The 14,823-nt window shown below is 38.3% G+C and overlaps 2 protein-coding genes across 3 annotated transcripts in view; one reads left to right on the forward strand and one right to left on the reverse strand.

Moving 5' to 3' along the window:
• Positions 1–14,823, reverse strand: part of PPAT (phosphoribosyl pyrophosphate amidotransferase) — a 42,352-nt gene that overhangs the window by 24,232 nt on the left and 3,297 nt on the right. The gene's annotated exons all lie outside the window — the stretch shown is intronic.
• The window catches only part of PAICS (phosphoribosylaminoimidazole carboxylase and phosphoribosylaminoimidazolesuccinocarboxamide synthase), a 40,506-nt gene that overhangs the window by 11,839 nt on the left and 13,844 nt on the right, over positions 1–14,823 (forward strand). For both annotated transcript variants that reach the window (XM_040064182.1, XM_040064184.2), the window contains exons 6-10: positions 2,876–2,962; positions 5,272–5,343; positions 5,981–6,382; positions 7,750–7,815; positions 8,905–9,095. In XM_040064182.1, coding sequence (XP_039920116.1) covers positions 2,876–2,962; positions 5,272–5,343; positions 5,981–6,382; positions 7,750–7,815; positions 8,905–9,095 — 818 coding nt within the window. The remainder of the gene's footprint in view (positions 1–2,875; positions 2,963–5,271; positions 5,344–5,980; positions 6,383–7,749; positions 7,816–8,904; positions 9,096–14,823) is intronic.

A 14,823-nucleotide genomic window follows, 5' to 3' on the forward strand; every position in this document is an offset into this window, starting at 1 on the left:
GATTTGACATAAAGGAGAATTTAGAAATTCCATTAAACTCATATCTGGGTATCTTCCATATCAGTAGATGCAGTTAACATACTCTGCAGCCAGAGCTGTATATGCACTTGCTCATATACAAACACATATATGAGTTAGCTGGGTAGGCATTGCCTTCTGCCAACTGCAGCTGCATAAATGCACAGAAGATGCATGAGCTGCTTTAGAGTGCACATGCTTCTGATCTTACACCTGAATCTGAGTTACGAGCCATAGTAACAGTTCACTGCCAGAATTTGTAAACACCCCATTTGGGTTTGCCATGCTGTAGTAAGAAAAATACTAAGATGGTGTTAGTAAAAAGACAAATACACCACTTTCAGGAGAACACCTAGTTATTTGATGTGCCATAGTATTGTGTTTCTCCTCTGCCCACATGAATTTGCTACTCAAATAGCAGCAAATGCCCATCTGAGAAGGAAAAGACAAAGATAAATAAATCCTCAGAGCCTGTCCTAGTTCCTGACATGTTGCTGTCAGCACTGCCCAGCTGGGGGAGCAGAAGGACCACAACAGTCCCCAAGCCGTGGGTTTTCAGCTAATGCATCCTGTGATATGCTCAGGACACTGTGGGTTGCTCTTTCTTTTGGCAACTCATACCCCACATTGAGTCGATCTGCAGATAAAACCTTATTAAATCATTTTCACTGATGTTTTCAATTTCTTGGGATCACTTTTAGTTGTTACAGAAATCTGTTCAGAAGAGCCAATTACTTCAGTCTATACAGTCAGTCCAAATGCCATGTACATTCCACGTGTGTCAGACTTAGCAGTACAACCACAGAATGTATGTATAGGTGTTCAATTAAATTTGAAGTGCCAGCGAACAACAATGGAGATGAAAACAGGTTTCTAAGAAATACCAGTAGCCTGATGTTCTTAAAAATACCTACAGCAAGTATTTTACTTCAAACAAATTCCTTTCCTTGTCTTTTTTTCCTTAGGATTTTTGGTACCCCATACACATTACTACATGTCCCTCTCAGAACAAATTTGGAATAAGTAGTGACACTTTCAAGATACATTCCTAAGCAAGGGCTTTTTAAAAATCTGTTGTTTAAAGTTAAGATCTCAAGTTGGTACATACTCAGGCACTTAACACTGGCTTGAACACTTGCTGCTGTGTGCATGGAATTTTAAAATATACAGTTATGAAGTCAAAAGATAATGTTTTCATACATGTGCCCCAGGCTAGTGTTACGTAGTGTTTCAGAGAAGTGCAAACCCCGAAGTCCTTTATTTTCTGCCTTAGCCTAGGCATATCTGGCCTACAGATATAAACTCTTGACTCTGCATCCACAGTCTTCTGTATCCACTCTCATAGATCTGTATGATAGAGATGGCACCAACTTTGCAAGTTGTTGGAGCATAAACATAAGCCACAAACTAAAAATATTCCCTAGTTTTAACATATCCCACTTCCCTTCTATACTATACAAGACACACATGAGAGTATGGATTAGGAGACAAATTACTAATCTTGCCTCATGAGCCAGAAAACAAGATAATTAGTGATGGTGATAGAGTGCCAAGAGAGAACAGAGCTTGTATCAGTCTGAGTGGGTGAAAGGAAAGACTGTGGCAGCATTGCTCGGGTGCCCTTGTGAACAGTGCTTCAAACACAAAGTAGAGATTAGGCATATTTGCTGGCAGCTGTCTATAGCTTCACTAACAATGCAGATGGAGCCACAGTGTTTTATCCATGCCAAAAACTGTCGATGTCTTGTTCTGTTTGGCTCAGTCTTACTCTTCTTGTGCACTCCCTCCAAAACTCTGAAAAGTGCCTTAGAAAAAAAGCCAGGCTCCCTACCCACATTCTTGGCTCGCCAAAAAAAAAAAAAACAAAAAAAAAAAAAAAAAAAAGGAAAAAAAAGGCACATGATGCTAGTCACATCATAAAGAACATCTGATGCAAACAAAGTTGTATTGATCTGGGGGTAATTTTTAATAAAATGGCTGTAGAATAAACTTTATTGCTCAATGTTTAGGGGCAATATTCTTAAATGGACTGAGAACAGGCTGGGACCCAGAAAACTGCTGTCATTGATCCATGATGTGACCTTCACCATTTAATCTTTGTAGAGCAGTGTCCTCACTGGGAAGTGAGGATCAGCGAGACCACTTGCATCATCCACCTGTCCATACCTCTGTCCCAGGGCAGAGGGGTGGAATTTTCCCTTAACACCAGCAGGCCAATGACAGAGGAGTGGAGATCTCCTCCCCATGGAGGGGAGCCCAGGGACACCTCTGTCACCCAGCTGTGTGATGTAAACCCCTGCAAGCTGCAGCAGAGGAGATGCTCTCAGGGCAGGCTTTAGTACATTGTCTCCATCAGGCAGGCAGCCTTTCAGATCAATTATCTAAGCACAGCACCCTGATGTGTCAGGGTCTCTTGCTCCTTTTGGGGCTAATTCAAACACTCTTGGCATCAGTCACTTGGGAGTCTTTCAATAATTTGTCTATATTGCACCCTTTAGGCAAGTCACTGTCTTGCCAGTTCTGCTGCACGAATGTTTGCCAGTAACTACATCTCTTAACACCCACCATCAGTGAACCATTCTACAAATTCTGATCCAGGTTAAAATACCTTAAGAGTTGGCACATGTAACCCATAAACTTATATACTGCAACTGTTATGTGATGTTCTGGATTTACTTTATAAGCAGGAACGGTCTGTTCTTAAGCCTATTACTGCAGATAAATGGCAGCTTTAATGTATTAAGAGAGGAAATCTTTAACAGTAGTTATCAGTGGCATTCTGAAGTAGGGGATTCTCAAGACATCACTCAAGACGTGTTTAGTTAATAAGAACTCTGTAAATGATTATTTTTTGCAGAAATCCTTGAAGATGAGGGGGACTTTGCCAACTCCACCCCAGCAGCTCTGGAAGCTACACATATAAAGAAGGAGATGATTGATATAGGTAGGTCAGGACTTTGTCATGATAGTTTTAACAGGACATTCTACTTTACTGGGCATTCACAGCAAAGCTTCATATGTTATTCCAGCAAATTACACTTGTTCTACTTCTAGGTTATGATAAGTTATGGGTTTTGTTTGATTTCATAGTGCAGAAATGTATGAACACTTATTTCTTCCCATAATTATAACAAAACTTTACTTTCCCAGACAACATGCTCCTTTTTATGATGAATATGATTAGTCTGCATTTGATTGTGACACAAATACAGTTTTTCTTACACAGTTGCTAGAGAGGATAAAATGGAAATGTAAACAGCTGTCTCAGAAATTCAGAACATTTTATACCTTGTCTGCATTTTCAAACTACTTCATTACTGCATTTAATATCAGATGATTTACTATCAAGCAATTTCCATATATATTCTGAACTATTTTAAACATAAAACTGAAATCAGCACTTCAGCAATATGTAGAAATCATATATTCAATGATAAGTGATTAGGAGAAGATTTGTTTTGTTTAAAATGTGAAAATTTAACATTAGAACACAGTAGGGATATTAATATTCTGGAATAAATGAGCATAAAACCCATAGAAGATATGAAAAAAAGACATCAGAGGAAATAATGATATCATTGAAATATAGTGACCCTGGATCAGAATATTCTTTACAGTAATGCTGTTTGTATGCAAAAGATAATAGGAAAAAAAATCAATTTTGGTGATTCTGCGAACAGCAATTCTTTGGCCTTTGAAAAACTGAAAGTTTCTACCATAAGAATATTTCTATTGTATGCATCAGGCATATTCCAGGCAAGAGCTCCCTTTTCAGCAATTATGTTATCAGTAGTTTGGATGTTGAGACACCCTATGCAACACACCCCTTACAACTGTTTGCATTGGCTGATTTTGATTATGAAAGACAACTGTAGTGACTGTGACACTGAGGACAACATCAGAGCAATGCCACCACAACAATGACACACAGAAACACAAATGACACGGAGGATAAAGTGAATCTGTGACCCTGAAAGTTGAGACATAGTGAGGTCACATGAATGCAAAGTGAAGAATAAAATGTCATGCAGCTCAACTGACTGCCTCATGCACACAAACTCCCTATCATGTAATATCCAACTGAACACAGTAATCATGCAAGTCAGCACTACACAAGTGCCACTGCCAAAGACAGGAAGAGATCAGAGAGCCAGTATGGTTGAGAGAATAAGCACAGAAATGGAAGCCATGGGGAGGTTGGTAATGGTTTTTAAAAAAAAAAAAAAAAAAAAAAAAAAAAAAAAAAAAAAAAAAAAAAAAAAAAGGGAATTTCTTAGGAGCCTAGGAGTAGACCTACAGCTCTGTTTTGGCCCATTTCCAACAGCTGCAAGTGTTAAGGAAGATGCAGGAACTTTCTCAAGAGTTACAGGGTGCCTGTTTATGAGAAAACCCACTTTTTTCCTAGTACCCCAAGTAAATCACACACATGTGCTGATAAGAGTACGATTTCCAAGTTTTCCACAGATACAAAATATATCCTTACACACCTCTTATGAAAACCAGGTGTTTGCCAAATGATTGAAGGGAAAGCAAGTTATAGAGCAAATATGAATTTCAAGTACTAGTTTGTGCATATATTGGCAAGTACCATTATAGAAAGCACATCAAATGGACATGCTTATTTACAAAGAATCTCTATTTCTGTCAGAGCCTAAGTAAGCACTTAGTGTTTCAAAACATAAAAGGAGTATTTACTTCTACCCTTTACCAAAACCTGTATTGAACATAATTAGTCTATAACATCCTGTAGCAAACAATGAGAACTAAACTTTCTCTTCCTCCCAACCCAAAGAGTAAGTCCACACAAAAGTGAACTTTCAGTCTCCGAGTAGCCCAAGCATGAGCAAATGAACCCAGAACAAGCAAAGTTGGGTTTTGATGTTCATAGACGATTTCAAGAATTTCTCAGTAGGCAGCAATGAAGTTGCAAATAAAAACCTGGAGGGATTTAAATGATATGTAGATGTGGCATTTAGGAATGTGGTTTACTGATGTACTTGGCAATGCTAAGTCCATCCTAAATGATTAGTGCTTCCATCCTAAATGATTCCATGATTCTGTGATTCTTCAAGTCTACAACTAAGGGGGTTAGACTGAGGGCTTAGGACACTTTTAGGTGGAAATAGGATGGCATCCTTACTCTCATGTGTGTCTTGTACAGTATAAAAGGGAAGTGGGATATCCTACAAAGGATGACAATACTAGCAATTTATTTGCCTAAATCCAAGTCTATTTAAAACTGTATTTCTATAGATGATGATTCTATAAGCACTACCTCAGAAGACAGATCTTGTACGCCAGTAGCAAAACGGATGGTTGGGACAGGTGAGTATTAATTTCCATGCATTTATTATGAAATAAATCATGTTGTAATTTCAGTATCAAAGCTGGAGCAATCAGATCTCTACTGTAAACACAGCTATAATTTTCTACTCCTGATTCCATTCTAGCTTTGCTAGTAAACTTAAAAATTAGTTTCATAGCTCTTTTCAATACAAAACTTTTATTAATACTGTAGTTCAACTTTGCCTTATATACATACGTATAATAAGCATCTGCCTACTTCTGACTATTTTTGAGTCTGAAGATTTTTTTCTTGTTTTATCTGAAGCCTTTTCATTTGCACATTGCCATTTTAATTTGAAACTACACTTCTCACCAATGCTGAGATCTTTAAAGCTTAAGGATTACTGCTTTTCTGTAACACTTGGATATATCTCTTTAATTTCACAACAACAGTGGCACAATTATAGTGACAAAATGTTGAATTTTAGATGCCTTGGAGAAACAAGAGTTTCCACTTGCTAGGTATTTTGCATACTTAAAATAATTGTGTACAGATACTAAAATTATAAAGTTAAAAGATTAATCATTAGTTGCAATTATGGTTTCATATATGTGTTTTTAGCATATATTTATAGCATTTAAAGTTACTTGTGTTTTTTTTTATTTATGTTTTCAGACAATCACATTCCCTTGGAAGAAGCACAAAATCACTTTAAAGTAATTACAGTTAGTGATACTGGAGCAGGAAAACACTGGAGTGATAATGAAGTTAGGGCTCTGATAAACATATGGTCAGATGAAAAGATACAACAAATGCTTGAAGGAGCCACAAGAAATAAAGAAATATTTGAGGAAATTGCCAGAAGGTTAATGAAACGTGGTATAGACAGAGATTGGAAACAATGTCGCACAAAGTACAAGAACCTAAAATATGAATACCGTGCACTGCAGAAAGAAAACGAGCATCTAGGAAATCCCAGGAGAAAAATGAGATTTTATGATGAAGTTGACTGTATCTTAAGAAGGCAGCCTCTTGGAACCTCAGGCTGGGGATGCGAAAGCTCAAGTCTCCTATCAGGTAATAAAAACTTTAGTGATGAGATAAAATGCTTAAAGTGAACTTTCTAAAGTTGCCTGTTTGAACCACGCTGTAGATGTGAAATGTGAGGGAATGAAATGGGGAGGGAAGATAACTGGGGAAGCTGTATCTGCATGGTCACATAGGGAACGCTCAGGGAACTCAAATGGTCTGTGGAGACATGTAGAAGTGAGAATATTAGCAAAAAGTGAAAGCACTGAAGTGTAATTGGAGAATCTTTTGTCTTTGAAAGCCTAAGTGACATACAGTAAAAGGGTGCTAGAACACATGGCAGGTTTTAGAGGTCATACAGCAGGCATATAAAGTCTGATGGATAGAGAGCTGCAAGCTCATACCATTTGGAACTGCAGACATCAGTAGCAATCAAGCCAAGTATAAGGACTCCAGAAACCCCAAACTGTATAAATTCAATACACACTACAGTCAAGAGAGAGAAAAATCCAGGGCAGTGATGTTTATCCGAACACTTGTAATAATTGTATTAATTTTGCTAAAGCAGATTAAGTTTTCAAAATAGAATCTGCCTCTATCTTAGTATCAAAACTCCTCTGATCTAGGAACCACACAGCTAATCTTGTGTCTGCTGTAAGGGTTCTCGTGACTAACCAACTGCTTCAGACCTCCGGGACACCTGCCCCTGCTCCAGGCAGATTAGGTGCTCCAGTAGAAGTAACTGAACCTCTGCAACTTAGGGTTCAGTGACTTAAGGTAAAGAAGAACTAACTGTGATTGTTGTCAATATGTTAGATAAGTTTGCAACAGCACAAATGTTAGTTGAGGACTTGAACAATTTCTGCAGCAAAGGCCAGATGGATTGCCTGAGCTGGAACCAGCCTTAAGCCAGCTGTTCTCAGTCATGAATCAGAGCCCTAATGTGGTGTCCAAGGGCGCCATCCAGTAGTGCATTAGTGGCAGATGGAGTAACATCCCTAGAGCCATGGGATGACCGTTCTCCCCTGCCTCAGCCTTGTGCTTGATCACATTCTCAAGACATGCATTTTCTTCCAAATACAGAAACTGAGTATGTTACTGCTTGTTTCTGCTCTCCATAAATGGGATATGTCAACACCAAGAATGTTGTCAACACCAACAATCAACCTGGCTATTTTACGTTTTAGCATGCTGGAAAAGGACTGTGTAATCTGTGAATGCTGATGCAGTGGCCAGTAAAACAATTACCTTTCAGAAAAGAAGCTTCAGTTATTAATCTCTTTGAGGCGTCTGCCAAATAAATGTGTCTTGTCTGAGGGTATTTGCTTTTGTAGTATAAAACCTTTTGGAGTGTGACTGACTGTGCCTTAAGAACCTCAACAAAAGACTTAGTCACCTTGTTTTTCTCTTCTAAGTTTCAGTGGGAGATGCTACAGCAAACACGGGATCTTTGAGTATCAAGAGAAAAACGTGGAATGATGGTAAGAGCCCCTGACTTTTAAAAGCATCTATACACTGCTGTTGAGTTGGATGCCAGATTATTATATCCAGTATTCAAACAGCTAAAAAAACCATAATCCTAGTACTTAACACCAAGCTCCAAACTAACATTCTTCTCTCACCCACAACAACAGGCAAAGGAAGAATTCTGATAAAAATGTAGGCCTAAGGAAAACTGCAATTTATTTATTTCAGTCCTCATCCCTGGTATAAATGACATAAACATCAAGAAAAATGTGATTTGTAAGACTCATATGCAAAGAAAATATAGTATTTGAAAAAAAAAGATGTCTCAATTGTGTCGCTTAAGGGAAAATAGGGACAGGCACAGTCATGGATGTGATTTCCTCATATTACACTACTGTGTCTAATGTAAACATGTCTAATGTGTTGTACACGAGAAAACAAGTTAAGACAGCCGTGTCAAAGACAAGATGGAATAAAGAATCATGGAGAGAGAAAAATATGGGGAGGATAGAAATACGTAGCATGTGATCTGATATGAAGAAGGTCAGCAGTTTATTTTTCTTCCTGCAAAACTGTCAGGACCTAAATAAAAAGAAAATCAAAGAATGAGGAACAAAAAAGAAAGTCAAAGAATGAGGAACAAAAAACTTAGTTTTAAGGAGCTCACCATTATTTTTAATACTACAATGATATTCAGACAGATGAAAATGATCTGAACATTACATTTTTGAATTTGGCCTGTTTAGTTCACTACCATAAACTGTACTAACACTGTATTTAATCACTCTGTGTGAGTGATTAAATATGAAGATTCATATGAATCACTCATCATGAGTGATTCATTTGTTGCCTATTATGTAAGTACCTCTTGGAGAGGGCTGTAGCTAGGCAAAACTGGAAGTCTGAGATATAAGTGATTTTTACAGGGTTTGCTGCATTCCTACTCTCCATTATACAATGATCCCTTAAACAACACCAGGCAATGCATGCCAAAAGAGCAGATCAGAAGAACAACTTTAGGCAAATCCAGCATGTGCTAAACTTCAATGTCAGCAGTTCATTGACTTGTGCACTCTAACCACGTGCTTTGCTTTTGTCCACAGAGGTGTCACCTGTTCCACTTAAGAAAAGTGCTTCTGAAAACACCATATTCCACTTCCAAAAACTATTAACAGAGAGAGTGCACACAGTAACAGAAGGCAAAAAGTTACTGTTTGAAAGGCTTTGTAAGCAGGAAGAAATGCAAGACCTCAACAAAACACAACTGTATGCTGATCCATCAGCCATACAACAGGTTGGTTTCATGAACTTTCTATGAAATTAACATGCAAATAGATTCTGTCTGGTAGTATGAAATGAAATACTTAAGAGTGGAGGTTACCCATATGAGTACATGCTTGCTTCCCTTTAATATAGTCACCTTAAGTAATTTAAACTAAAACAAGGTGTGAGTTTCTATCATAATCCTTAACAATGAGCTTTTAGCAGTGATGTCAGTGGAATAAAAAATATGTTATCTGCCTATATACCTTGGTTCATCTACATGCCACAATTAACAGCCTTAATTGAAACAAAATAATACTTTAAATGATGAAAGAAAACATGTATAGTTAAAATTTCATCCCATCACTTCCAATTGCCATCTCCACAGTCTTCCTAACAAGTTAGTCCTCTGCAATTAAGCAAACAATTGAAGCCATAGGAGAAGTTAGGCAGGGCTGGAGGGGAAAACACAACTCTTAACTCCTTAACCAGCATTTACCCTCCTCCTAGCCTCTCCCCCTGCTTATGCTGGTGTGGGGGAATGTCCCCCTCTTCCTGCTGAAGGCTTGCAGCAATGTGCAGCACTGAACTAGAGAATTCAGTGAGCCAGAAAGTACACAGAATCGATGCCTACATAGAAGGGGCAGGCATGAGTTATGAGCCCTGTTCCATATTGGGCCAAGGGGTCTGTTATGTCCAGTAACCCAGAAAACAGGAACAGTGCAGGGAACAATGACATACTAAGAGACAAATACCATATCATAACTGCTATTCTTCAAAATCGTATTAGCCACTACTTCATTTTGTAGTTGTGTAAGTACTTTATGGTCTGTATTACATTTGCAGGGTTTTTCTTTCAGTGTATTCCAGCAAAACAACTTTCTGGATCTCAAGTCATATTTGGGCATAGACCTACACAGCCCAGCCAAAGCAAAGTCAGTTCTGGGCACAAATCAAGTCCTTATTGCAGCAGCAAGAGCCACCAGGTTTATTTACATACAGAGGACTAAAATCCATCCAAGGCCCTCTTCATAAAACTTTACATAAAAATATTTTTGGATATAATGTGTTATTTCCTGCTCTATGCTTAATTATTTCCTTGTCAATTCTTATATGAGAGACATTATGAAGGCAAATACTTTCCACCAAGGTGGATTTAATCTGCCGTTTGACTAGCATTTTTAAAACAATTCTGAGAAGTCAGGAGAGTGATCCCTAGAAATTAATAGCTTTTTGATCATGTTACTTTATACAGTGACATGGATACACAGTTTTTTCGCTGTATGCCTTTCTTATCACTTTTCACATTTTACACTGATTTCTCAGTATAAACCACCTTTGGTTTTAATACTGTCACCAAAACTATCATTTCCAACAATACTATTATCATCATTGGTTTAAAAATCTTTCTTCTCTCTTTACAATGAGTTGGTTCAAAGGTCCATCCTTGAACTTGCATTGTATTACTTGCATACAGAAGCGTTGTCTTTGGAAGGAGGACGAGGTTTGCCCCTGCCATCATAGCAGTCAGATATCCCTACAGAAGATGTTGAGTCAGCTGGACACCTCACCATTCCCACACTACCAAAATCACAGGTTACTCCTTCCACATGTGAACCAGAAAAACGTGTGACCCAACCCTAATTCACACCAGTACATTTAAAAGTTTAGTTCAATTATGATTCAAATTATTTGAAGTAACTGTGCTGAAAATAGTATGGGTAACTTACATATTTTGCTCTAGCTTCTCTGTTTCATCAGTGCAAGGCTGAAATAGAGTTGATAACTCATTTCAACAAGAAAAATTCCCTTTTCTCCACGCTATTCTAAGTAATCCAGTTCTTGCTGGATACCTTATAAACCCATTCATCTCACTAACCTCACACAAGACTAGCCCATCTAGTAAGAAAAAACCCTAAATGTTTTTTTCTGTGTGAGCTGAAATAGCTCAGCAAGTTCCCAGATGTGCCAGGACTAACTCTCTGAACATCTGAGAAGTTATTTTTGTTGCAGTGTGCCTGTCCTTTTAGAAGAAATACTAACCCTGAGGGAAGCAGTTAGCACTGCAGAGAGGACAAACTTCACTTTAAATTCTGCATCATGCACAAGAATCCAAATCTTTCAGAACCCTGCGGTCATTCAGTACAATGGCCCCAAAAACCCCCTTTACCTCCTTCCAGAAAATAAAAAATAAAGACTTTTAATTCATTCAAATCAACAGACCTTTTAAGAATATGTATGTGGTTTTAAATACTGATATTCAGGTGAGAACAACACAAAAGCACTGCGGCAAACGACTTGCTGAATTCTTAGCAGGTCAGAGAAGAGACCTGCAGAGCACACTTGCAGTCTTTACTTGGAAATTGTTCATGTCAACACTAGGTGGTAGACATGAAGCAAGAATTGACAGAATAAAAAGAACACAAGTGTGTTTACTTTCCAAGTAAAGGGTTTTTTCCTCAGAAAACTTTTCCAAGAGCAGGATTTAGCTGACAAACAAATGTCCAAAGAAGGACATTTGTGTGGGATTCCTCTTCTATTCTGCTTTGTGATTACAAAGCATAGCTTGCTTTTTGTAAATGTTTTGTCAGAAAGCTGTCTTCTGCCCTGCTGTTCATTTATTGTTGATGAAACATGGTAAGAGATGTCAGGTGCAAGATTGGGCATTTGGCATCATCTGATCTTTGTGCACTAGTCCCATTTATACAGGTAACAATTAATTTACTTGAGACAGATAAAGTGGTATCAAGAAAAACTTTCTTCACCGTGGTTGTAGTTACTATTACACAGAACTTTTTGCTTAGAGACAAAACTACCAGGAATGTTGCACATTTAGCATTCTGGTTGTCTAGAGCTATGACCTGTCTCCTTTGGACAGCATCCCCAGGGGTAGTGACAATGGGCTAAACAGAATGTTAATAGGCCAAAGGATTTCTCAAAACAGTCCCTTCAGAAATAGTATTAGTTAATCCAACTCATCCTTCCAGTGTATTTTTATATCCACTTAAGCTTTTGCTGTCTGTGATCACAGCTTTACAATTATTACAGTCACACAATATTTAGTCCAGACACTAATGGGCCATTGACATGGAACGTGGGACACCATCTGACACATGCTAAAGGTTATGTGTAGAGAACTTCCACAGGAGTGCAATGGTTTGGGAGGAGAGCCTTCTTTAGACATAGATCCTCAGCAGAAAGGCCAGACCAAGTCATCATGTCCATGTATGATGATGATCCTGGGAATCTCAATATAAATTACATCATGAAAACATTCCAGCTTAATAATCAAAACTTAAGTAAGGATAGCAGGAGCATCAGTCCTATAAATGACAGATTTTTGGTCTTCTCCCTCCTCAAACATCTGCATTATTGACAGAGGGCCATTAAGATTAGTGTGAGGGCAAATCTGTCTTCTCCCCAGTAAGGAAATGACAACATTGAGATTTTTGAGTTGTAGCAGATAAATGGGTCTATTACGACTGTGACCTACATTAAAAAGCTTCATTCTTCTCTAAAGCATACCCATTCACTAAGATGAATGGGTCACTTTACATATCTTTGATAGGGCTGTGATTTTGGAAAGTCCTCTGAATGCCCTTTTAGATTATTTGAGAAACTGTTTGGGCCAAAGGCTTTGAGAATGAGCTTCAGGAAGCAGAAATACTTGCACTAATGGTGGATCCACAAGCACTATCTGCATCATTGGTTTTAAAGGCTTCGCCTCCAGAGTCATCCTTTGTTTCTTATGCAGCTAGGTCTCCTTTGTGTTGGAACAAGCATCCATATGGTCAAGTGGCTACCCAACTGACAGAACTGATTTAAATTAAAACTATCCTCCAAACAACCTTTTTTTTTTTTTTTTTTTAAGTGGAAATGGTAGTGTACGACATGGCAGATAGTGAAGCCAGGAGAGTTTGTTTGAACTGAACTACCCAGTGATAACACAGGTTGCTGCATACAATCCTTCCTCCGTGCATGAGGCTCAAATTTAAGGTCCGGGCAGACAAGCCAAACGAGCAATCATGTGAAAATTACTGGAGAGCTGTAGAATGCCTACATGGATGACTTATCTACAGTCCAAGTGAAGAAGAATAAGCAGTCTCTAGCTCTCTAGCTAGGTTAATGTAATGGGAAGTCTGTTGGCCACAATAAACATAACGGCTGTCTCAGAAATGTCCTCTTCTATCTCTTGTTTGGCACAATTTCCCTCCTGGTTTTTCCACTCCAAGTTCTTACATGATCTTGTTCCAGCTGATTACTCCACATTCAGAGATAAGAGCTTAGACTGAATTACATTTTGTGACATGTACATTGAAGAGACCTCAGTTTGGTTAGAATGAAATCTGGCTTCTCTTCACTTTCCCAAAAATGAGTGTGCAGGAGCCTGAGCCCTGCAGATGTCATGTAAAACAACCTAGCAGATGGAAGAGCTCACCACAGCAAAAAGGCCTTGCTCTTCCTCTCTTCTTGCCGGAGCAAACATTGCAGAATGTAATTAAGCCAGGCTGTCATCACCTGCAGCACACAATGACCTAAAACTTGAACCAAGACAGAACTAAAAGAAGGGGGTTTTTTATCTACATTCCGTGTCTGGAAGTACTCAGGAACGTTCTACCAGCACATAAAGCTCGAATGTTCTCATAAAATAGCATACGGACTCAGTAACTAGCTAGGCAAACATCTTTCCCTGTATACTCCATAGGGAAATTACACAGAAATATGACAAGTTACGTATTTTGGTATTTAGACAATTAAGACATTTAACACTGCACTTCTTGCACCTGGGAATGAGGGATATGTTGAACTCATAATGTGTTCTTGAGATGACACAAAAAGATAAATACCTTACATACCAAATTATCAGGATCATTACCTGTAGTACATCTGAATTCCTCAGAAAATTCCCATGCAAATACTATTGCAATTTTAAGCTTATGATTGAAAGATTCACAGTGTAAGTCACAACATCAATGGCTTGCTAAATAGCCTTTAAAAAAACCTCCTTCCTTGTAGCCAAGGTGTTGTATATAAAATGTAGAGAAACACTTTCATTATACTATACTGAATCCAAGTATTTGGAGGGATGGCTCCAAATACCTATGCTGTATTGAAGGCAGGTATTTGGAGGGAAGCAACCAGTGACTTTACTATATTGAAAGAGAAGTGTCTTACATCGGTAATGATCTGGGTTCTGTTATATGGGTTTTAATAATGGACAGCAACAGGAAAAAGGTATCAAAAAGCACACTGGCCAGGCCTCCACTGTTAATAAGTTCCATACACAGGCCCAGCTGACACAAGGAACATTTCCTGACCTATTGGCACTTCCACCTTCATAGAAGAGGGCTTTTAAAGACTTTCTAAAAATGAGTACAAAGCTGGTACACTCAGGTTTCAGTACACAGTATTACTGCCAAAAACATTTTCCAGAGAATTTTGCAAAAAGTTAACAGAAATCACACTTCCTTGAAGATTAACTTTGCAAATTTGTCCTGGTCAAGGACTCAAATGACGTCTAATAGATCTGAAATTTAGAGTAACTCCTCCTCCCTCCCCCACCGCCCCCAAGAAAATCCTCTCCTTACCAATACCCTCTGATTTTATTTTGGCATGCTGTCAGTGGATTTTGCAGTGACTCTGTTCCCTGGCTTACAAATGCAGAGGTGATTTAGACCATTGACTTTTAAGCACTGTTAAAGTTAATGCCAGAGTAGCATGATTTGCTTGAGCAGAATTAAAAGTTTTAAACATAATGA

This window comes from Hirundo rustica, chromosome 5 (assembly GCF_015227805.2).
Source record: "Hirundo rustica isolate bHirRus1 chromosome 5, bHirRus1.pri.v3, whole genome shotgun sequence".
Taxonomy (NCBI): domain Eukaryota; kingdom Metazoa; phylum Chordata; class Aves; order Passeriformes; family Hirundinidae; genus Hirundo; species Hirundo rustica.